This window comes from Chionomys nivalis, chromosome 9, assembly GCF_950005125.1.
Source record: "Chionomys nivalis chromosome 9, mChiNiv1.1, whole genome shotgun sequence".
In the NCBI taxonomy this organism is placed as follows: domain Eukaryota; kingdom Metazoa; phylum Chordata; class Mammalia; order Rodentia; family Cricetidae; genus Chionomys; species Chionomys nivalis.
In genome coordinates, this window is record NC_080094.1 from 34,474,510 (window position 1) to 34,499,704 (window position 25,195).

The 25,195-nt window shown below is 37.8% G+C and overlaps 1 protein-coding gene across 6 annotated transcripts in view; it reads right to left on the reverse strand.

The window, feature by feature from the left end:
• Macrod2 (mono-ADP ribosylhydrolase 2) overlaps window positions 1-25,195 on the reverse strand; it is a 1,826,063-nt gene that overhangs the window by 768,021 nt on the left and 1,032,847 nt on the right. For all 6 annotated transcript variants that reach the window (XM_057781066.1, XM_057781065.1, XM_057781064.1 and 3 more), the window contains exon 6: window positions 1,665-1,786. In XM_057781066.1, coding sequence (XP_057637049.1) covers window positions 1,665-1,786 — 122 coding nt within the window. The remainder of the gene's footprint in view (window positions 1-1,664; window positions 1,787-25,195) is intronic.

Sequence of the window (25,195 nt, forward strand, 5' to 3'; positions counted from 1 at the left end):
CAAAGAAAGTCCTAACTTCAATCTCAAAATGACCAGATCAGAGCATTGTTAGAACATTTCTAAAGACTGGATAATAGCTAGCTAGTTTAATATGCAATTCATAGTGTTTTTCTTACACATGTTGTTTTAAGGTGATCACACCTTTTACTTTCTGTGCTAAAATGATGAATGCCACTTCTGAGCAGCTGAAATGGTGTCTTCTTCTTGTTCTTACTGTTTCCTTTTAAAAACATTATCATTACTAATACTGATAAATTTACTAGCACATTCTTTTCGGATATTAAAATCTATATATTCCAAGATGTACTCCTGGAATCTTATATGAATATACATTTTGTAGGCTTTGCAGTCCTTTGCATATAAAGTCAACTATTCATATTGACAATTTTTTTTATTATTCTCAAAGACACATTTGCTTTGCTTTTCCTATAGAGATCAAGCTAACTACCGGTTTCATACATTTTTCTACTCTTTGAATTTCAGCTTGCTCTTCTGCCAATAGAGTCTTAGGCTAGTGGGAACAACTCAGTGGCTAACGTTCTGGCTGTGAAAGCACAGAGACCTGAGTTCAGATCCCCAGAGGTCATCCTTGTGGAAAGCTGAGTAGCCATGTGGCTCTGAGTCCTAATGAACTTCACCTGTACACTTGACACAGCCTAGAGTCACCTAAGGAGGGAGTCTCATTCGAGGCTTTCTCAGACCGAACTGGTCCATGAGCATGTCTATGGGGGACTGTCTTCATGGTTATTTGAAATAGGAAGGCAGCCCTCTGTCCACAGCACCACTCTCTGTGCTGGGGCTGTATAAAATAAGATGGCTAGCTGCACACGAACATGTGAGAGAAATAGCAAGCAGCGTCCTCTATGGCTTCTGCTTGAGTTCCTGCCCTGACTTCCCTTATTGATGCATTTGTGGGTCGAAAAAAAAATGTCTTTCTCCAACAACGAAGTGTGGCTTTCCAAATGTGTGGAACACTTAGTGCTCTTCTTGCAAACTGTGCAGTTACCACTTGTGTGAATTTGCAAGCAATGCTGATGTCTACTCAGTCTGCTAAGCCTTCAGAAAGCTTCATGCCTTTCCCACCCTACAACTTCAGCAAGGTTGTAATCTCTGGAATTAAAAACCTCATATATTCTAGCCAAATTAACTTACTCTAGGGCAAATGAACTTACTCTTGGGTATTTACAATGTATAATGCTCACAGTTTTATTTTCCTGGTATAAATAAGATGTAATAAAGTCAGGGAATGCCGGGGGGGAAAAGGGCAGACAAACAAAGACCTCCAAAGCCAGATTTCCTTCAGAACACTGTTAAGAAGAAAGATTAGATGCACGTTTTCTGAATTATTAGTCTAACTTGATACAATTTATAAGGGTGCGATGTTCTTAGATACAGGTCATTAGGTTATAGGGAGTAAAATGAGTCTGAAAGAATAACAGTGTTCAGGAAAAACACACGGAGTAAGTGTCTGAAAATGAATTGAATTTGAAGATGCCTATGTAGCTACGCATGCACGCTCACACAGACAAAGGTTAAAAGGCGCTAACCATGTGCACATACTGCCAATGGAAAAACCAATGTACAATATTATGATAAACTCGTCACTGGCTAGTTTCCTTGCATAAAGGCTGAGAAGGAATGCCAAAGAACTCTGAAGTACTTACAACTGATCGGAGATTATTCTCTTTCACCAGCTTCAAGGATGATTGATAGCAATTTGCAAGGTCTTCCTTGTGGGAACCATTAATGTGGCCTCTGGCTATTGGCCCTACAGTGTGGATGACATCTGCAAATGCAAAAAAAATGAGAACAGGATCAGTGAAGCACTGTTTACTTTTCACACGACTGGTGCTTTATTTATTGTAGATATTAGTGTTGGGGCCTGGAGACAGCGAAGCTGAGAGATATTGGTGACATAAATGCTCCATTGCAAAAGATTCCAGGGACCATACCCTCACAAAGTAGGCTACCTTCCCAGGAAGGTGACACCAGAGAAAAGCATTTCAGTACCATTGAACTGGTTCGTGGGTATTGGTCAGGTCCAAGAGTGACAGATCATTGTATAAAATGTACACAATTGGCACCCTGGCAGAAGATAGATCCTTGGTGGAACATAAACCAAGAAATAATTGCCTGAAAAATGAGCATCTGAATTGACAGGGGAAGGGAGAGTCAATGCCAGACACAATTCTCCTTATAAATAAGACATTATATGATATTAAAAGGATCTTGAAAATATCACCAAGAGGATTTTTATCACAATCATGATCCTAAAACGAAAAGCTTCAAACTATTACTAAGAGTTTTAACTTGTTCAATCTCCACGAACACGAGCAATACCAGAAATAATAAATAATATGTACACGTGCTAACTGATGCTTCATACCTTATTTTTATCACTAAAACCCTCACAGAGTAATCTGTTCCTTTCAACCTCCATATAGGTAAAAACTAAAAAGTAGACAGTTTTTACTTTTGCATGTAAACCTCAGGCACTCTGTTATTTTTTTTCCATTTTACATACACAAGAATGCTTGTGAGATGTGCTGGGACTGAACCAGAGCCTTGTTGTGCACGTCAGGAACACATGCCACCGCTTGATTGACAGTTCCAGGTCCCACATTTTTAAGTCTTTCTTTAAATTCAGAAGCATTACAAAATAAGATTATCCTCATTTCAAAGTAAAAAAAAAAAGATTAGAAGGAATGAAAATTTGAGCCAAATTACTTAAAATACTTGGTACCTTTTGCTTCCTAGTTTTATATGTTAATTGAATAATTATGACATTTCACTTACATAAGTTACAAGAACTAATCAAGTTTGATCAAAGAGATAAATTTTGGCCTGTATTAGCAGACTATTATAATGAAATGAAACTATTTACTTTGGCTAATCAGTACCACTTAGTTTTAACAAGGACAAGAATAAGAAAGCTTTGTAAAAACAGGAATATGGCACAGTTAAAATTGTATGTAAAATTTGAATTGAGACCCATAAACCACTATTGGGGGGAACTTTGCTGGTCTCCTGACAAATACTGAGACTATTATATGATATTTGAGAAAGGCCCTCTGAGCAGGATTTCGACGATTAATTCTAAAACAATATTTAAACTCTTGCCAGACAGTATTAAAGATGATGTCGTGTGATCAAAGTAGGCAGAAAATCTACACCACCACACTCATGCTGATGTTTCACAGGTGGGTCTGGATCTCATTGCAGTGGGAATGACCCCAGCATAGAAATGGAAAAGAAAGTGGAAGTGGGTTGTACACGGTAAAACAGCATATAATGGTAACATTATTTAGCAATAAAACAATGTAAACTACATATAGTCAGGAAATAGGAGCTTTGTCTCCTACGTAATAAACTCTCCGAGGACTATGTTTTTATTTTTATGTAATTTTTTCAATGGATGCTAGACTACAGGGGAGCAGGGCCCGCTTTATTTGATTGCCTCTGGTTACTTGCTTGTACCCAGCTATGATGTTCCAAATAATCTAATGAATACAAATGTGGGATGGTACAGGGGTCTGCTCATTTGTTCCCAGCTGCTCAGCCCTGAAATAATCAGACAGAAACTATATTATTTAAATTACTGCTTGGCCCATTAGCTCTAGCTTCTTATTGGCTAACTCTTACATCTTAGTTTAACCCATTTCCATTGATCTGTGCATCACCACGTGATTGTGGCCTACCAGCAGAGTTTTAGCGTGTCTGTCTCTGGCAGTGGGTCCATGTCTTCTCCCGACTCTGCCCTTCTTTCTCCCAGCATTCAATTTAGTTTTCCCCGACTAGCTAGATTCTGCCCTGCTATAGGTCCAAAGCAGTTTCTTTATTTATTACTGGTATTTACAGTATACAGAGGGAAATCCCACAACAGTAGGAAAGTTGGATATAAACACACTGAATCATATAAGGAAGTATCCCAGCAGGTATAATCATATATGAACTAAAACTCAGACTCTATGGGGTAAAATTAAGACATATCAGCTACTTCATTGTAAGGCATCTTTGGGCAATTAATTTCCCCTAATAACTTGTGGCTTTACTGGAGGGAACTACAGAATAGCATTATTCAAATCTATTAGATGGTTGGAACTTGTATTATGCATGATACTCATAGAAGACCAAGGTACACAAACTAGGTTTTTGGGAAGGTTGTAGGGCCACTATGGCACCCTCATTCTTACTGAACAAGTTGAGACCTGGTTTCTCCACCACCCCTTACTTAATGGGACAATAGGACATGGTCATGTTCTCCCTGTTTTGCAAATAGAGATGATGAAGAAGTGCCTCTTATATGACACTATAAAAGATGGGTCTACTTGTTTAGGGAAGACAGGGTCTTAGAGGCATTAGTGAAAAGACCCATGGTAGGGTGGAGTCTAAAATAACTGGTAGTGGTTACAAAATGAAATCCCTCCCTGTACTTTCTTTGAGCCATCATTGTATACATAACTTAAGTGGAATTTTTGAAAAATGATTCCATGTGTTTCCACAGCTCTCCATTTCATTTAAAAGTCAGAGGACAAACGGCCTATAAATGAGCTTCTCCAATATCAAAATATTGATTCCTGTTTTTTATGCCCTATATTAAATTTATAGCATCCAAGATCAAGGGTTTTTATTGACCAACACAATGACCTCTCAGATTCACAAAGCTGGAGGTGAATCGATATGAGACTTCAAGGGAAATTCCTTTCATTATCTTAATTGTTCATTTTATTTATTTGTAACTACTCTACATTGAGTTCTGTTTTTCCTGTTATGCATTTCATACAGGGGCACAGCTTTTAGCTTCAGACCCATTACTGAGTGATCAAGTACCCATGCTAAGTCCTCATTTTTATGAGTTCCTGACTAGGTTTCCTTATATGTAAAACAAATCAGCTATTTCTTTGATGTCATTTCTTCATTGTTGCACAGTATCATTAGTATTTAACATTATAAGGGAGGCAGACATCACAGAATGATACATGGACATCAAAAAAGTCAACAAAAACCAAAAACAAAACAACAACTTGAACATGGTTAGGAGGCCCAAAAGTTTTTATCACAAAAATCTTTTTTTTTTTTTTGGTTTTTGGTTTTAGTTTTTAGAGACAGGGTTTCTCTGTAGCTTTGGGACCTGTCCTGGAACTTACTCTGTAGACCAAGCTGGCCTCAAACTCAAAGATATGCACCTTCCTTTGCCTCTCGTGTGCTGGGATTAAAGGCATATGCTACCACCGCCCAAATAGAAACAAATAGTTCCTGTAACTTCAAGGATCCTTTATATTAATTTATATTTTTAAAACTGAATAGCATCTTCACAATGTGCAGATAAGACATATTCATGAAAAATTCATAGGCAATGTTTTACCTTAAGCCTGGATTCTGAATCCCTTGGGACAGGTAATAAAATCAGAACTTCTAAATTCAAAGCCTCATGACTGGCAAGACTCACAAAATGATGAACACCATTGCTCATGAAGGCAGCCACAGCATCTAAGGGACCTTCAGCACACAGATAGGAGTGTGAGAAGAACATTGGACTATATATCCTGAGATCTGACAGCCATGTAGAAGACCCAAGTCTGTCACTATGAGCTGTGTGAACTTGGACAAGATTCTTCCCTTTTTGGGGTTTCAGTCTTCAAAGCTAAAGATGAACTGTGTCAGCCACATCTTTCTTGTTGCTGTGACAAATATCGAGAGAAATGGCTTTCCTCTTTTTTTTTTTTTTTTTTTTAAGAGGAAAGAGTTGTCTTGGCTGATGGTCTCAGAGGTTTTGCTCGATGGAGTGCTTGCTCTGCTGTCCTATGCCAAAGCAGAAGCAGAAAATCATCTTGCATGTATGTTAGAGTATGTGGTGGAAAAGAGAGCTTGTCATGTTGCATCTATAAAGAAGGGAGAAAGGGCTGGGACAAATATATAATTCAAGGACAAAAATAGTTTTGTTGTATTTTATACTTATTTTACTCTTTCTAATATTTAAAAATTTTTGTGTATGGATGTTCTGTCTACTTGTATGCTTTCACCACATAGGTGTCTGCTACCCATGGAGGTTAGAGAAGGTACCAGATAACTGGGGACTGTTTTTTAGTGGGAATTGAACCCTGATCCTGTGGAAGTGCCACCAGTACTTGTCTGTGTACAATATTCAACTTATGTAAGTTAGGAAGTTCCTACTAGAAAATTAAAATATTAAAATAGCACATAACTTATTAAGTCACATTCCTTGATCCTGTTTATCCTGTCTGTACAACACTTGCTAGTTCACATTTCAAAGATAAGTTTCTTTTTATTATAAATATGAAAATGTTGAGTTAAGAGAAGAAAAAAGGCACAATAAATTTAAAACTGAGAATCTATCAGGTATATCTTGGTTTTATTTTGTTGTCATCAATTATTTATCTTTATGAGAAAATTACTTTAAAGTACATACCAGTGATAGGTTGCACATAAAAATGCAAGTTTCTGCTTAATGTATAAGGAAATGGAAATATTAATTATCTTCATTCCACTATAAAACTCACTTTCTTGAGTTGTTTATATATTTTGAAGATCAGTCCTTTGTCTGGTGTGGGGTTGGTGAAGATCTTCTCCCATTCAGTAGGTTGCCTTTGTGTCTTATTAACTGTGCCCTTTGCTTTACAGAAGCTTCTCATTTTCAGGAGGTCCCATTTATTCATTGTTGCTCTTATTGTCTATGCTACTAGGATTATACTTAGGAAGTTGTCTCCTGTGCCCATGCATTGAAAGCTACTTCCCACTTTCTCTTCTATCAGGTTTAGTGTGGTCGGATTTATATTAAGGTCTTTAATACATTTGGACTTGAGTTTTGTGCATGGTGATAGATATGGATCTATTTTCATTCTTCTACATGTTGACATTCAGTTATGTCAGCACCATTTGTCAAAGATGCTTTCTTTTTTCCATTGTACAATTTTAGCTTCTTTGTCAAAAATCAGGTGTTAATGGGTATGTGGATTAAAGAAATTAGACATTAAAATTCTAAATAACTCAATTAAAAATGGGGTACTGAATGAAACAGAGAATTCTCAACAGAAGAGTTTCAAAGGGTCAAAAGACACTTAATGACATATTCAACTTCCTTAGCTATCAGGGAAATGCAAATCAAAAAAAAAAAACTTTGCAATACTATCTTACACTTGTCAGAATGGCCAAAATCAAAAACACTAATGATAGTTTATGCTGGAGAGGATGCAGAGTAAGGGGAACACTCATCCATTGCTGGTGGGAATACAAACTTGTAAAACCACTTTGGAAATCAGTGTGGTAGTTTCTCAGAAAATTGGAAATCAGTCTACCGCAGGATCCAGCAATACCACTCTTGGGAATATACTCAGAAGATGATCAATCATACTACAAAAGCATTTGTTCAACTATGTTCATAGCAGCATTATTTGTAATAGCCAGAACCTGGAAACAACCTAGGTGCCCCTCAATGGAAGAATGGATAAAGAAAAGTGTAGCACATCTACACATTAGAGTTCTACTCAGTTGTAAAAAGCAATGATATCATGAATTTTGCATGTAAATGGATGGAATTAGAGAACACTATCCTGAGTGAGATAACCCAGACCCAAAAATATGAATATGGTATGTACTCACTCATTAGTGGATATTAGCCATAAACAAAGGACATTGAGCCTATAGTTCGTGATCCTAGAGAAGATAAGTAATAAGGTGAACCCAAAGAAAAACATATATAGATCCACCTGAAAATTGGCAGCAGACAAGATCCCCTGAAAAAATTTGGGAGCATGAGGGTGGGGGGTAAAAGGAAGGAGAGAAGGGGAAGAGGAGGAAAGAAGAGGAGGGTTGGGGAGAGCTTGAGGGAATGGGATAGTTGAGATGGAGGAAGGACAGATATGAAAGCAAGGAAAGAGATATCTTGATTGAGAGAGCCATTTGGGGGTTAGCAAGAAATCTGGCTCCAGAAAAATCCCAGGAATCCACAAAGATGACCCCAGCTAAGACCCTAAGCAATAGAGGAGAGGGTGCCTGAACTGGCCTTGTCCTGTAGTCAGACTGATGATTATATTAAATATCACCATAGAACCTTCATCCAACAACAGATGGAAACAGAGGCAGAGACCCACATCAGAGCACTGAACTGAGCTCTCAAGGTCCAGTTGGAGAGTGGAATTTAGATTGGTATTTTTAAAGTAATAAAATAAAATAATAATAAATAATAAAAAAGAAACTCACTGTCAAGCATCACTGTATAAAACACTAAACATGTTTAAGTAAACATGATAAATGTATTCTCTCACCAAAAAATGAGCATTTTTCACTTACGTGGTTACTATCTACCTTTAAAATTTTAATATAGTTATAGTAAGTAAATAGAACCCTCCATAGTTATATGCAATATATTTTAAAATTACCGCAGTAGCCAAAGAATTGAAATAACTGTCAGGAAATTTTAGAGATAAATAAGGTGGTATGATGGAGGTGGGTCATCTTTCTATCTGTTGTTTCATTGGTTAAGTAATAAAGAAACTGCCTTGGCCCCTTTAATAGGACAGAAAATTAGGTAGGCGGAGTAGACAGAACAGAATGCTGGGAGAAAGAAGCCGAGTCAGGAGTCGCCATGATTCTCCCACTCCCGACAGAAGCAGGTTAAGATCTTTCCTGGTAAGCCAGCTCGTAGTACTACACAGAATATTAGAAATGGGTTAGATCAATATGTAAGAGCTAGCCAATAAGAGGCTGGAACTAATGGGCTAGGCAGTGTTTAAAAGAATACAGTTTCCGTGTAATTATTTCGGGGCATAAGCTAGCCATGTGGGCGGCTGGGTGCCGGGGACACAGCCCTGCCGCAGATATTTCAACAGTGGTATAGAAAACAATCTGCTCCTCCATGTTTAAGATCCGTGCCCAAATGAACAGATTAATGTGAAGAGACATATTATCACAAGATAACATTCTTAGTTATAAACGTTCACAAGGTCACTACAAATTGATGGAGTTTATGTGTATTTCTATATGTCATGGGCTTACCATGAATTTCACTACCCGACCCTTCTATTTGTATATATGCAAATGCCTGATTAGCTACAGTAATAGTGGCGTAAGAGCTTACTGCAAAACACAATAGTTTTAATGTAACAACCACATCTTTATTATTTCAGATGTTCTTTGTGGAACAGAAATTCTGAAAGGGAACAAGCTAGGGGTGTGTTTTAGCGTCTCTCATACAGCTTACATCAGCAGCTGCCTGCCTAGTAGCGGCAGAAAATAATGTCCAAGGGGTGGAGGGGTCTCATTCTCTCTGATGACTTCAATGAGTTCCTGTATAAGAAGCATAACTCTCTGTTTGTATGTTTGGTTTTCCTCACAGCACGGCAGCCATACAGAATTTTACTTACACAGAAGCCATGGTACCTATAAAAAACAACTTTGGAAGTCCACAGCACCACTAACACATTATTCTGTTAACTGTAACTGTCCCGGGTATGGAGGGGGGAACTTTGTTTCAAATGGAGTGATACAGTCTCTTTCTTTCGATGAGAAGAATACCAAAGCCTTTGTGTACACGTTAAAAACCACAGTCTCCAGTTTCTCAGACCCAGCTTTGGGAGGTGAGTTTTTGTTATACATATGATACACTTATCAATTACAAACTGTAGCATAACACAAATATGAACTTATAAAAAAAGACTAATGTGATTAATTCTATCACCACTAGAGAGTTCTCTGGTCTATTATCTTAATGAGTCAACTGATGATTCAATGAAAATCAGAACCTGACAAGACAGGAATCTGAGATGAATATATTTATTCACCGTACACAAAATCTAGTTTAGAGACCATGGTGTGTTTGTGGCTTCTAGATTGGAACGCCTGGCTCGGCCTCGTGTTGTTGGTGCTTTTGCACTAGAATCTGGCAAAACTTTGTGGACACAGAAGAGATCAGGTGTGCAGCTGTAGAATCAGAATCCTAAGTCTCTGGGAGCCCTCATATGATCTCACCTCCCCAGTGTGTCAAGGAAGGAAAAGCAGCCTCTGAGCACTGTTCTCATTCCTCTCAGGAAAGCCGAGAGAACAGAAATGTAATTTGTGCATTTAATCAACATTTCAAATGCAGCCTCTTGAAAAGGTGTGGGGAAATGTGGGGGCAGGCCTTTTGTGTCTCACCAGACTCGAGTGTGGTAAGACAAATGGAACCTTTTCTGCTCATCTATTTCTGAAATCAATCAGTTGATAAATCAGCTCTTGTTTTTTAAGCCCTGGGCTCCCCCATCCCTATTTATCCTGGGAAATCAGTCTGAACTACATAGAAAAGAGGGGAGGATAGAAGGTTGCCTGGGAGGGCGAGTACACAGAAGAGCCCCTCATTGTTTCCAAAAGGATAAATTGAAAACTGGGTGCGTGGGGTACCTAACAAATACTGAAAGCAGTAGTGCTATTCACATGGATTCAATTAGACTTACGTGTGGCAAAACAAACGCAGCTCAAACATTCTGGGAAAGCTCTTAGCATAATGAATTCTAAAACAAGTGTGAGAGCGCATATAGGTTGCTCTCATCATTTTCCAGCGGAGGAGTGACGGTGCTACATTCATACTGTTAATGAACAGTCAGACCAAGTATGGAATCAATTACATGTTGCTTTCATTCACTCCAATCTTGTATTCATAAGTATAATCGGTCCATCTAACAGTCTGCATAATGATGCCATGCCCTGTCAATCATATTCAAATCATATGAATTCTAAGGAGAAAGCCAGCACAGAATTAAATTGATTTCCTTTTCTAGAGATAAGACCAGAAAAACCAAGCGCTAAAGGTACTATTTGTAAATCTTATTGACCAATTTATATGATAAGCGACACCAATCTATGACCTGAAAGAGAATACTTCAAGTTCAGTTAACAGGAAATTGAATTGCCACCTGATCATATTACAAAAATAAATGCTGCTGTTTTTTTCTTCAAATATAGGTCAATGTTTTATATACATGTTTTCAAAGCTTGTTTTTTTTTCTTATTATATTTCAAGAAACAATGAATTGTCCAGAGAATGTTCTTTTCAAGGTAGAGCAGACTTCAGGGGCAATATTAGTCAGCTCTTGCCTTGCATCAGATTTCTGAGTTTGGGTTATTCTTTTACATGTCTTCAGTTGCATGATGAGTTTTATGTCCATGGAGACTATTGTCATCCAACGAATTGAATGAATTTAGAATAGCTAACAGTGACATTAATTTGTAATTTGGTATTCTTTGTCTCTGGGAGTTGGGTTTTCTTTTTTTCTCTAAAAAGAAAAATCACTTTTGGTTTTCTCGCTCACCCTTCTTGGTACTATTATAAGATATACTGCCTATATCTAAGATTAAGCAATTTTATCTCATAACTAATATTTTCATTTTTAGCTGATTAGCTCACACAAACTACACTGTAGAAGCTCATAAGAATGTATCAAAGCCAACTGGAGGGTCAGCCAGTTTTTGTTAACACTGTTATGTTTGGGACATCATTTGCTGAAGACATGTTTCACACTTCATTGACTTCAAAGCTATGAGGTTTTAAGCTGGGGTTCTAATATATAATTTGGTCACTTTGTACCCAAATATATTAAAAAGAAATGTAAGGGACAAGTTCATCTTTAATTTTGTATTAGTTTCCACCCCTTACCAAAGATCTATTTAAGACTGTCCTTGTTCAAGAACAACAAAAAGTTGACTTTGTTAGTCCTGTTTCAAACTAAGCTCTTATACATAGCCATTAAAAATAACACACATTGTGATGTATGTATAGGAAAACCCTAGAGTCAGTCACTTGGTGTCTTTGACATTTCACAGGGTACTGGGGGCATCCAGACTATAACAGTGTTATTTCCAATAGAGATGGGTCATGGAGGGAATGTGGGAAGCTGAACTCCACACAAAATTCCAACATTCAAAATCAATTTACAGCCGACTCAAAGAGAACACATCCTAGAAGGAAGTGAGTCAAAGACATGGCATTTCTATTGCTTCCAAAGGAGGGGTAAAGGGGAGAAAGGGGCCAGACAGACAATATGACTTTTTCAAGGAAGATGATAATAAGGCTTTTGTTTTGCTTTAAGACATGACAGCAACTTTGCCTTTTCAGAGACATGTAAAAACAGCACTGTATTAGGATTCAAAGAGCAAACAAGAGTACAAATTCCATATGGTAGGCAAACATGAATGAATGTAAATCTCCATTGCAAGGGCAATTCTGAACACACAGGCTAGGCTAGAACTGACATGTTTTCAGGGGTGTATGAGAGCCACGCAGGCTTGTACTGAGGTCCTGAATGCACACACGTTCTCAGCTCCCACCAGAAACCCAGACGAGAAAGATTCTTCTACAGTTGTTCACTTACTCATGGATTCTGTGTCTTATTAGCAATGCCACTTCACTGGGTGCTGGGTTTTGGGGACCAGTAGCCGTGATTGGCTTGGAAACTGCTCTGTTGCCTAGTCTGGTTTTGAATTTGTAGCAATAGTCTTGTCTCTTTCTAAAGGCTGGGATTTCAGGTTGTGACACCATGCCCAGGAGTGCCAAGTTTATGAAGGAAGCCCTCCATTCATTCTAACCATGTGGCTCATATTTTTTTCTGGTTCTAGAAATGTCCTGGAACTTGGAGTATCCTGTCCACAACTACTTGTTTGTGAAAACTCCTTCCATTTTATGAGACCCAATGGGGGAAAAAATAGCCTTCCTAAAGATGGGAGTCAGGATCCTATCATAGGAAATAACTTTCAACTACTTCTCTTCTTTTGATTTTGGATACCATTTATATTAATGGTTACTGCTATGATTTTTTAACATTTCTTCAAAGACTGGCTTCAAAGACTATTTCTTTAAATAGTATGACATTCTTCCCAAAGATTCCAAGCCCTGACTGTCATTGGAGGCAACCAGATAGAACTTCATATGCTTGCAGGTTGTTTCTGAGGAATTACGCTTCTGCATCTCCTGTCTTGCTGTGGCACCGCCATGCTTCCTCTGCAGGGTAGATGACTGATCTGTGTCTGTGTTTCCCACAAAGCCAAGAACTCTATGGGAACAGTTGCTTAATGGATAATTAGGGAATCTGTGGATGATTAAATAAAAGTTCATCCAATTGTTATCTGTCTAATCAGAGGTGATGCAGTAGATGAGAGAAAACAATGAGGTAGAAAGGATTGTCTTAGCCTGGGCAAGCAATGGAATCCAGTTATGCTGGTTCTGATCATTCAACATGAAGTTTAGCAAAACCAAGGAGCTGTTTCTTCAAACAGTCACCAAAATGTAGAAAGACATTTCCTAAGAACTACGCTATGGATGATTGGGAAAATTAAGACTCCAACAGCACTGTACTACAACTAAACCTATGAGACCTTTTCCACAGAGTTCTCTGAAAGAAAAAGAAACCAAAAAACAATGAGGTAATTCCTTTGTCTTGCTTTGCAAGAGGCAATTAAATAACCACATTTTGTAAAAGTGACATTCCCTTCATTTACATATGGCTTCTGTTATAATACATTCCCTTTGTTTTAGAGAATGACTTTGTTTTTTGAGTCACAAAATGGACTGTGACTTTCTACAGAGAATTTCAAAGTATTAAGAGGAGCACCACTGATATTTCATTAAAGTCGCAAGGGGAAGGTGATACTTATATACAGGAAATCTACATCTCCATCAAAATGAATCTGACTTGGAATCTTTCTGAGACTGTTCAGTGCATAGGTAAGCTCCGAACAGTACAGTGCCGATATATTTCATCTGTACTGCATCTGTATGTGTACAGTTCCACGAGTGGTCTCTCTCACTCTTGAAGAATACCTTTATTTAGAAATGCAGAACAGAATACTTGGAACATGGCATTGGCATAACTCTAAAGAAAAGGATGTGTGTGAATTTTGGTACTGGGAAGTTGCATTATTCATGAGTTCAACTTATTCAAATTCAACAGCATGACTGAAGTGTGGGAGGAGTGAAAATTATAAAATATTTAAGGAAATTTCATTAGGCACCTTCACAAGAGGTGTGTGCTCTAGGAGGAACAGGAGCAAGGTGATTCTGTTGTGAGACTCCAGATCTGTCTACAGCCTCACCTACCTCTCAGAGGAGGCAAACTCACTCCATCCAGAAGGACTTTGGTGGGTACTGTGGAATTGGGCATCAGCACTGGACAGATAAATCTCACAGTTACGTAGGAGTTTATCTTTCAAATGCAGAGGGGACACGAGGAATGAATTTACCTAGCTTTCCAACCCAAGGAAGTACTGTTGTTTTGTTGTCTGTTTGTTTTTAGCCTCTGAAAGGAAAGCCAGATGCATTAGATTTATTAAGGGTGCTATTTATCATTTACTGCTGGTTGCTATAATGCTGTGTTAACATTTATTCTAACTCACACCCAGAAAGGCCAGCATTCGTATTCTGCATGAGCTGTTTTCAAGTTTGGACTCAGAGCTACTCAGAAGATACTGTCTATGAATGAAAAGGAAACACAATGAACTGGGATTCCGGCACTTGAAATTTTGCTTTTATTGTTCAAGGTTCTTCAATGTGTTTGGCCTCTGTTATAGCTCAATAATAAATAAATAAATAAATAAATAAATAAATAAATATTTAAAATCCCTTTCTAATTTTATTTTTATATGGACTATTAAATTATTTTAATTCAGTGCAACTGTTTCATGTGCAATCTTCAGTGTCTGAAGGAATGTTTCTTTCTTCTGCAAGGTGGTGGCCATGACAGTTCTACCCTCCTATTTGTTAGGGAAGGAATACTTCTTTTTTTTAAATAATAATTTTTAAAAATATTTATTTATTTATTTATTATGTATACAGCTAGCCAGAAGAGAGCACCAGAACTCCTTACAGATTGTTGTGAGCCACAATGTGGTTGCTAGAAATTGAACTCAGGACCTTTGAAAGAGCAGACAATGCTTTTAACCACTGAGCCATCTCCCCACCCCCTAAGGAATACTTCTTACCGAGTTCTCAAAGATTCAAGGATGAAAGGCTGTGATCTTTGCTATGAAGCCAGTTGCTTCTAGTGGGGAAGAGCAGGGCAAGACTAGATATTAAAGTACGGATTCCCCAAGATATTGTGAAGTAAGTCAGCACAGATCCCGAGGGATCATTAATTCACAGAGCTATCATGGCATGGTATTATTGCCTCATACCTCACTCTATGTAGAATGAGTTGCTAACTGCTAACGGGAGACCAGCCAGCCATTAACGTGGAGGTAGAGAATTCTAGGATATTAAAAGAAAGCTAGCAAATTTCGATGGCAATTTTAGGGAGAAAAGAGAGACACGTGTCAAAATTGATTCCAAGGAAACTGACTCTGAGATGGAGTGTCAGGGAATTAGGGAAACTGAATGCTACCTGCTCCCCAAATTGCTGTCATGTTTGCTAGGCTTTCTGAGGGCTTACCAGCTCCTTAAAGGTAAACCACAGAAGGGAAGTAGGGAACAGAAAAGGGCATAACTTTTGTTCTACAGACAAAGACAAGTAATTTCCAAGCCTAGCAACATGACAACTTGCATAGAAGTTCTAAAAATTAATCAAATGATATCAGGATTTAAAAAGAAAAAAATATTTCTATGTATATAAATAAATCGTGCTGGTGATCAGTTCTCTAAAATATGCCATCCTGTAGGCTCATCAGTAAGCATTCTTCTATTTAGAAAAAGGGTCATGGCTGATGTGGTAGGATGACTCGAAAGGAATATGATGAAAAATTAATGCTGTTAAAGCAGAGGTAAGTATAGTAAAAGAAGGAAGAAAATTGTCCTATAGAACATCATCTATGAAGGGAAAAGACTGTCAACGGAACACACAATCATAATGTCAGAAATGAGCAAAGCAACCAGCCGTCATAATGTTTTAAAAAATTATTTACTTTTGAGGATAGAGAGATGAGTCAGCAGTTAAGAATGCTGGTTATTCCCAGAGGACCTGGATGGGATTTGTGGCATCCACAACCAGCTTTAAATCTAGTACCAGGTGATTTTAAGCCGTGTTCTGACCTCCATGGTACCAGGCATGAACATGGGTCACAAATATACATGGAGACAAAATAACCATGCACATAAAATTATTTTGTGTGTGTGTGTGTGTGTGTGTGTGAGAGAGAGAGAGAGAGAGAGAGAGAGAGAGAGAGAGAACAAGAGAGAGAGAGCAAGAGAGAGAGTGAGAGAAAATACGTTCATCTAAGGGCAGGTGTCTGAGGAGGCCAGAGGAATCAGATCTCTTAGAGCTGGAGATGCAGGTGGTAATGGGCTGCTCAATTGCAAAGGGAAGGTCCTTTGCAAGAGCTGTATGCACTCTTAACAGCTGAACCACATTTTCAGTAAACAAGACTTTGTAATATAATTGCATGGCCACTCAGTCTCCTAAAGTGTAAGAAGAAGAGCACTATTTAGCTGTCAAGTTCATTATAGAAATAAATGATGGATTATATGTGAAAATAGCAAGCACAGTGCACAGCATGCAGGAAGGAATGAGCACTGACTTTGTCCTTATTAGCCCTCCTAAAATACTACGTCCATAATGTGTCTAGCTGGGATTGCTATGTGATCTTCCATAGTTTATGTATTTCATCATTCCACTTGTGTCTTTAAATGCTAATCAACTGGGCTCAGATTTCCTATTTTTCCTGTTTCTTTGTTCCTTACTGTTCTTGCATCCATACTCTTCTTCTCAGCCTTGCCTTACTATTGTTATAGTCCTATGCCTTGATTAATTCTTTCAACAACACTGTGTGTTTGGAAATTTCCTCAGTCTATGAATGTTCAAATGGTGGTTTATTTTCAATTTGTAGTGCTATTTTTTTTTCTGACATACTGATGGTGGTGCTTACTCCTGTCAGTAGAGGAAATTACAATCACTTGGTGAGTCTGTTCCAGTGAGGAATTACCTTGATTTTGTAGGGATTGTCTGCACAATTAATTGAATTGAGAAGAGCCATCCTGATAGTGGATGGGCAGACCCACTGCAAATATAGATACCACCATTTTCCTGTGTGCCCTGAACTGTCTAAGAGTAAAGACAGCAAACAGCAGGCTGGCCAAAAAAAAAAAAAAAAAAAGCAAGGACACATGCATTTAAACGTTTCTGCACTTGACTGTGGATATGACCTGTTTCACTCTCCAGTGTATTATCACTGAAATCGGAGTTATCATACTATTTGAACACTTGTGATCCAAACAAACTTCTTGTTTTGATAGATTACAGCAACCCAAAATAGACCAAGATCCCTTTCTCATTATGAATCTATTACTATCCTTTCATTTTTCTCTAGAATTATTTTTTTTTCTAAAACTGTAAGCAAACATTTGAACTTTTATTTTGTACTATGGTGGTTCTATCAGTGAACTTTGGCCCTTGACTTCCTGTTGGTTTGGAAGCTTTTACAGTTGATTGGAGTCCACTTGCTATGGCAGTGGAAACAAACTGGTGGACAGGTAAAGAGTTCATCATTAGGACAGAAGAGAGAGAGCAGTTTTCTGTCTTCACTGGGACAAGGCTGTGGGCTAGACTGTGCTAGAACACCTTTCTAGACATCTGTCTATAGTCCTTAATGGGTGAGCTTATATTCTGGGGAACGAACCTCAGCTCCTTATTATCTCTTAAATATTTCATCTTCAGTGCATTTTGAAATATTTTCTTAGCTTATTTTTAAATGTTTCCTGTCTTTTATGCCTCATTTTATTTCAAAGTTTTGTTTTTTAGTTTCCAAGAATTTCTATTACCCATTTGTTTTTCCGTTTTCTCTCACTGGAACACGTTCCTACATTTTTTTTTCTGTGTATACATTATATGCATAATACCAAGGATAACTCTTAATAATAACTATCTCTCAGTTGATGTTAATTAACATAACATTCACATTGGCATTTTCCTGAAATATTTATATATAGCCTGATTAAATTCTCTGTATTTTTATAGGATTGTTACTTTTGATGAAAACAAATAACCCCCTGGCAGGATGTCTCAAGTAACAAAAAATTAATATTGTAGCTGTATAATGAATTACGCCACCATAATTTAAGAAGAAATTTTCCTACCATCACAATTTACACAGCTTTGTAATCTTGAAAGATACTCCTATGTTTCAAATATGATAAAAAACATACAAATTCTACTTTAAAATGTATGTGTACATATCTCACACACGCAAAGAGAGAGAGAGAGAGACTAGAGATATCATGCACACACACACTGGGGGGGGGGAGTATATGAAGTGGGAGATATACTCAATATTTTTATGACTCTGAACATATGCATTCAGATCAGTCTGTCCGTCACACAATGCTTCTCTGAGACATGATGACAACTTTCCTTTAAGGCTGACGTAAGTCATGTTCCATTGTTATAAATACCACAGGCTTTAAAAGTATATTTCCACTTGAGAGATTGTTTTTAGATACTTAATTGATTTAATGCATTGACTAAAAATCCCAACTCCAATTCAAACTGCTTAAAATGATATTTTTTTAAAAAAATAAATTTACTTTAGGCATGAGAGCTGTACAATTTTAAGTGGGCTAGGTGCCCAGAGACATTCTAAATCAAAAATGAACAAAGGATCTGGGTTATTTCCCCAAGCAGTCAAACTGTTATGTTTGGATACATAGCACACAATATCAACAACACATCCTGGTAGACTTTTATCAGTTTTACAGCTTAGTTTGTTCTGAGCAGTGAAACCCCTAATACAATTAGTGAGCTGTGAGGGTAGGTTTGACTGCTACAGGAAAGATCTTGCAGAACAACACGATTAACCTTTCTAGTGGAATTGCCAAAGGTGATGGTGTTAACAGAACAATGTCAGTGCTTCCACAAGATTAAATCAAACGTGTTTTCTTGCCTCCCAGTGTTCTCATGAAGTAAAGATGAACAAACAAACAAATATGAAAATGACTGAATTCCACAAAGACAGAAATCGCCCTTCTCTAAATGTAACCTCTGTAAGAAACTAACCATTGGCTCTGGAGAGACTGCTCAGTAGCTAGCAGCTCATGCTGCTCTTGCAGAGGACCTGAGTTCCATTGCCGGCACCCACATGATGGTTCAAGATATGCATGACACCATTTCCGGGGATGTGATGCCCTCTTCTGACTGCCACAGGCACCATTCATATATGCTGTGCACATAAACACATGCAGGCAAAACACTCATGCCCATGAAATAAGAGAAATGTATCTTTAATAAAAAGAATGTCGCCATTGACTGGGAATCAATGGATTAAACATCCAGCCTCCCTTATTTAGTTCTTAGACTCTATGAAGCCTGAGCTTGCTAGTTTTTGAAATCTCATGGTAAAATTCCTCTCAATGACTAAAGGTAAGTTTACCATGGTCCTGTCTGTGGCCAAAGAGGAAGAAACTGTCTTTGGTCCCTTTGAGATTTCTGTCACACTTTGCATATACTTCTTTGGATAGGAAGTAGGAGCTTGGAGGAAGCTCAGAGGTCAGGGGATGGAAAGGTAATTGACGTATGAATGAGCTTGAAAGAGAACCTTTCCTTTAAGAATGTAGTTGGTTCATTTTGCAGTCTCTGACAAACATGGCTTTTTTTAAATGGCAACCCGGTAAAACCTTATAAATGATTCCTTTCAGGTGATTTTCTATACGTCTTCCTCATTCTTCTTTATGAAAGACTTGACAATTTGTGTAAAAAAAAGTCATCAAAGAAAGGGTTTGAAATAGATGACGGATTTTACACGTAGTTTCTGCCAGGCCAGGGCTTAGCACTCCTCACTTCCTCTCAGGCCAAGTCCTTGGACTTCCTTCACTTTCATGGACTTCACTTTCCATATTTTGCCCCAAAGTGAACTCTGTCTCCCTCAGAATCTTGCTTTATGTAGAAAATGCCTTTGGAAGGCAACGTTTTGGTGAGAAAATCCTCCCTCTATTTATTGCTAAGGGACTTCCATAAGCAACAAAGGAAAAAGTATAGTCCATGTTTCTAAGGCACCCATTACTGTCTTCAGAATTAAATTAATTTCTTTTACTTATCAACAGGGAAAATATAACTTGTCCTTTACAACCGCAGTTGAATACCCTGACATCCTTTTGTATGACCTCAGGATGCTGTCTTAAAAATGTTTTCCTACCTAAACCCTGTACCAGAACAATCATCTTTTGAAATTTTGATCCCACTTTCCATCTCAACAACAATATATGAAGCACAACCTGTCATGTCTTGGCTAATTGCGATGCTGTATTCCAAAATGACCCCTACTAATTTGCAATATTTAGTTTATAACCACAACCTCATGTTGTGCCCTCACTTAATCCTAAACTCCTGCACATCTGTTACTTTTCTGGCTATTGGGACATAACACCTGGCAAATGACACTTAAGGAAAGAATGGTTTATTTACCACAGGGAGGGAAGGACACAGTAGTGGTACCTTAAGGTGTTCAATCACACCATAACTGCAGCTAGGAAGCAGAGAGAGAAGCAAGCTGGTGCTGTCCTTGGTTTTTCCTTTATAATCAGTTAGGACTCAACCCATAGGCTACTGTCACCCACATTCTGGGCAGATCTTTCCTCAGTTAAATCACTATAGCATACCTTCACAGATACATCTGAGATGTGTCTCCTAGGGGATTCTACACCCAGTCATTTCAACAATCATAATTAACCATCACATCTTGCTATGCCTCTCTTACTCCTTTGGCACTTCTTCAGAAAAATGAAATGTTAAGTCTTAAGCCTAAGTGTGGTCAAAATGGTCTATAGTTCTTCCTCAGAGTTCCTGGATCACAATCAAAGAGTTTCTGGGTCAGGAAATCTAAATGAGGATGCAGATGAAGAACATTCATCCCTGAGAGGTTCCCAGAGGATATCTGTGATGTTGGTCTGGAATTTCATGTTGAAAATAGCAGAATGTACCCAGCAATGGTAGCCCTCTTAGCAAAATTCTACACACAACTTAATAGGCCATCGTTTATTTGGCATCAAAAATTCTGGCCTTGATTTTTCTTTCCATATGGATTCTAATATTAATTGTACCCTAGCAAGGGTCACTGCATACTTATTATTTTAACAGTTGTTCTGTTGATACGTGTTGGTTTCCTTGGCCTGCCTTACTCTTAACACACTTGCTAATTATAATCTATAGTTTTAAAAGTTTTCATAAGGAGAAAACCTTGCCAGAAGCAAAACTTATCAAATTTCTACTTTAGATATTATGAATTATAGAAAAGGGTCACAAATATAATCACAGTTTAGACAAATATTGCAGTAGGAAGTGCTTATTCTGGATTAAATGTCAATGGAACAGTAATAACATTAATTGAGAGATTGATTGAAATCATTTAAATTACAAGATTAAGATCTGTGTGAACACTAATTGTGAGAAGAAAGATAATTAAAACATATTTCCCTACAAAGCTAAAAAAAAAACCCAGTAAACCCAAATGGAAAAAGCTAAGCCAGTAATTTGACTTTGGATACACTTAGATGAAAGACAGGACTAATAAATGATTGTATAGATGCTATAGAGATAGTCCATAAGCAAATGAAAGAGTATTCAACATCTTTAGTTGTAAAGGAAATGCATTAATCTGCAATATGGTACTACTGCATACCCACTAAGATGTGTATAATCACAAAGGTTCACGCTGGTAAGTGTGAGCGAGGCTGGAATGAAATTGCAACCCTCATATACTGGTGATAGGAGGGATGTAAATAGCACTTTGGTAAGTAGTTAACTCCTCAAAGTGTTAAACATATAATTTTTGTAAAACTCAACAATTCTACTGTTAGGAATTGTTGTAGTCAAATTACAATGTATGCTTACCACAAAAACTCTATGTACAAATATACATAGCTATTTTATTGATGACAGCCAAGAAGCAGCCACACTCCAATGACCCATCATAGAACCATCAAATGTCCATACAATATACTACCATAAGAAAGAATAAAGTATATAAACTTATTTCTGTGAAATATAGTCCCACATAGAAACATCTCAAGCACACTAAACTAAGAAAACAGACACAGGGATCTATGTATAGTATGAAGACAGTTACATAACATGTCCAGACTAGGAAAATCCACAGGCATAGAAGATGAGTTAATAAATAGCCAGAATGTGAGGTGGAAGAATGCAGAATAACTACTAATGGGTATACTTTTACTTTAAAGAGATGAAAGTACTCTGGAATGTGACAGGAATAGTATCAGTAGCACCTGTGTGAATATACCAAAACCTATGAATAATAATTGAATAGACACACACACACGCATGTGTGTACAGAGACTCCTAATCTAAATAAAAAAGAAAGAGAAGGGAAAAGAAGAGAAAATTGGTATTTGGTGTTTGAGCCTGCTAGGACATTAAACCACACAGTAGTTAATTCCTGCTGGGTAAAAGGCTACCTGAACAGATGAGATTGCTTATTAATATTGGCAATAGCCCAAAAACTTTTTACAAGATTATGCTATAAAGGAAAAGGTCCAGCCAGAGGAAGTCCTCTACTGTCCCAAGAGGCAGATGTTAGTGATGGTAATGCCCTGAAGACACATAAATCTATTGGGAGATCTGAAGCCCTGAGATGTTTTTATGCTGGATGGTCACAGGGTTTTCATCAGGAATAGAATTTTAGACTCACCATTAAAAATGCCCTAGTTGTGCTTTACAAACAAACTGTACCTTAGTACAGCCATCTTGTCCTGAACAAAGGCTAGATCAAACAGTTAAAAGGCCAAATTACCATTTTCTCAGGAAATGAAGATTCCTTTCTCCAACCTTTTAGGAAGATGTTTCTGAGTGTTTTGTCCAAAAATGAAAGTTTCCTGGGAATTTATATATACCCACACCCTCATGTGTGCACGGCCAAGAACAAACACCTTCATGGATGGTGTTAATAAAGCTGAGGGGGTTCCTAAATTTTCTATTTCAGATATCAATCCAGATCCAATAGCACACATCTGTGTTCTAGGCTACTCAGTAGATGAAGGAAAGATCACTTGAACTCGGGAGTTCAAATCCAGCTTGAGCTCCACAGTAAATCCCTTTCTCAAAAACATACAAACAAACAACCAAACCCTCAAGCAAAACAAACGTCTAAATAGACAAGAATAATCCTGAGTGCAGGCTGAAGGACATTAGGCCTAACTATATCAGTGGGGAAAACAACAAAGTAATTACAAGAACAAATACAATTCAAATGATGAAGATTCTTCACCTCACATTTTTGGGGAAATGCGAGAGATTTTCTAAGTGACTGAAAGAGAAGAATTGTCAAACCTAGAGCCCTATTTCCAGTAGAGATCCCCAGAAATAATGAAAGAGACTAGACTTCCTCACACTAAGGAAAGGCAAGAGAATTTGTCATCGACAGGGCAGAGCAACATCAAAGGGATAAGGGAGGTTCTCCAAACATGGAAAATTCCCAAAGGACAGAATATTGACTATTTAGGAGAGGAGAAACATAAGGAATAAAATGATAGAAAAATACAAGTGAGCATGAATCAGTTAGTCATGACTTACATTGAATATTACCGAACAATAAGAGTACTGATAAACTGATATCTTCATGGCTACAGACGTGAGTGCCACGGCCTCTATGATAAACAAAATAGCTGACCAAGAGGGGTGCTTGCTATTAGAAACAGATAAAATTAATTCATAGGGAATGAAGTCAAGCCATGTTGTGCTTGAGAAGTTGGCATCACTGGAGTGGGCAGATGGTAGAACAATAGGGATGGCAGAACAATGAAGATTATTGTTGATTGTTCACAGAACACTTCCAGTGCTGTGGAAACATTCCCTATCTTAAGTGCTGTGTGTTCATTGACCAAATTAACCAAATCATAAACAGGTGTCCCTCTGTATACAATAGGTGTTACTTCCCAATGAAGCCACTGAAATTGTCTTAACTTGAAAATGCACTTAATACAATATAGCTGACCCAACAGAATGCCGTAATTTAGCAGCCTGCTGCCTTGTAAAGCATCGGTTGTTCACCTGGATTGCAAGGCTGATTGGCAGCTGTTGCTGGCTACCTCTTTCCAGGATCAGACTATGTACCACTAGCAAGGAAAAGCTCAAAGTCCAAAACTCTGAAGTACAGTTTCTACTGAATTCATTCTGCTCTTGCACAGCTATGAATCTGAAGAGTCACAAAACCAAATCACTTTAAGTTAAAAACCATTTTTAAGATCTTTACATTACATTGCATCTAAATTTTGTTTGTTTTATTCTTAAGTATATTCATATAGTAATCCCATGCATCATGCATGTCACTGTTCCAATCTGGTTTTTAAAGTATATAAGAAATGGCTATCTATTTGATGGCCAGGCGATGGTGGTGCATGTCTTTTATCCCAGCACTTGGGAAGCAGGGGCAGATGCATCTTTGTGTGTTCAAGGCCAGCCTGGTCTACAAGAGTTAGTTCCAGGACAAGCTTCAAAGCTACAGAGAAACCCTATCACACACACAAAAAAAAACAAGGGAAAAAAACGATATCTGTGAACAGTAATTTATAATGCTATAAATTTCTTATCATATAGCAAACTTAAAATTAATATTTCTATTAATAATTTATATTTGGAAATGAACCCAAGTGTTCAATAAAATAGTTACATAAAATGAAAGCTTTTTAGAGTGATTTAAAGGAATCTTTTTAAAAAGAGCATCTATGCAACTAAAAATTTTTTGCTTTCTTCTTTCTCTTATTGTATAACTACAGAAAGAAAGAGGTATTTTCTTATTAAAATAATCTTCAGCAGGATGCTTAAGACAGTAATTTACATCTGCTGGGGGCCTACTCCTTGCAAATGGTGCTATGGCACAGGAAGGTGATTCATATAGTAGGGTGATTCATTCCCTGTGGCAGGCCATATTATCCCCAAATGACCACAGCAATATCTTCTGCCCACAGGATCTTCTGCAATGGGACCTTGCCATTCTATTAAGACATGTGTGCAAATCCTCTCCCAGCCAAGCCCAGATGGCTATAGAAATTTGCTTATAACCCATGAAATGTGTTCAAGGGATGCTGTGGACTCTTTAACCAAAGGTGCTAATCCCCTGCTGGTTCTTCCTTGATCTCCTGAAATACATGTTGGAGCACTAAGAGCTGTGTGCTAATGGAAAGAAGTACAAATGTAGGCACTCAAGTGGCCATTCCTGCCTGAGCCCATGCTGTGACTCATCCCATCAGGACACATTTGTCAGCCAGTTTCCAGCCCTT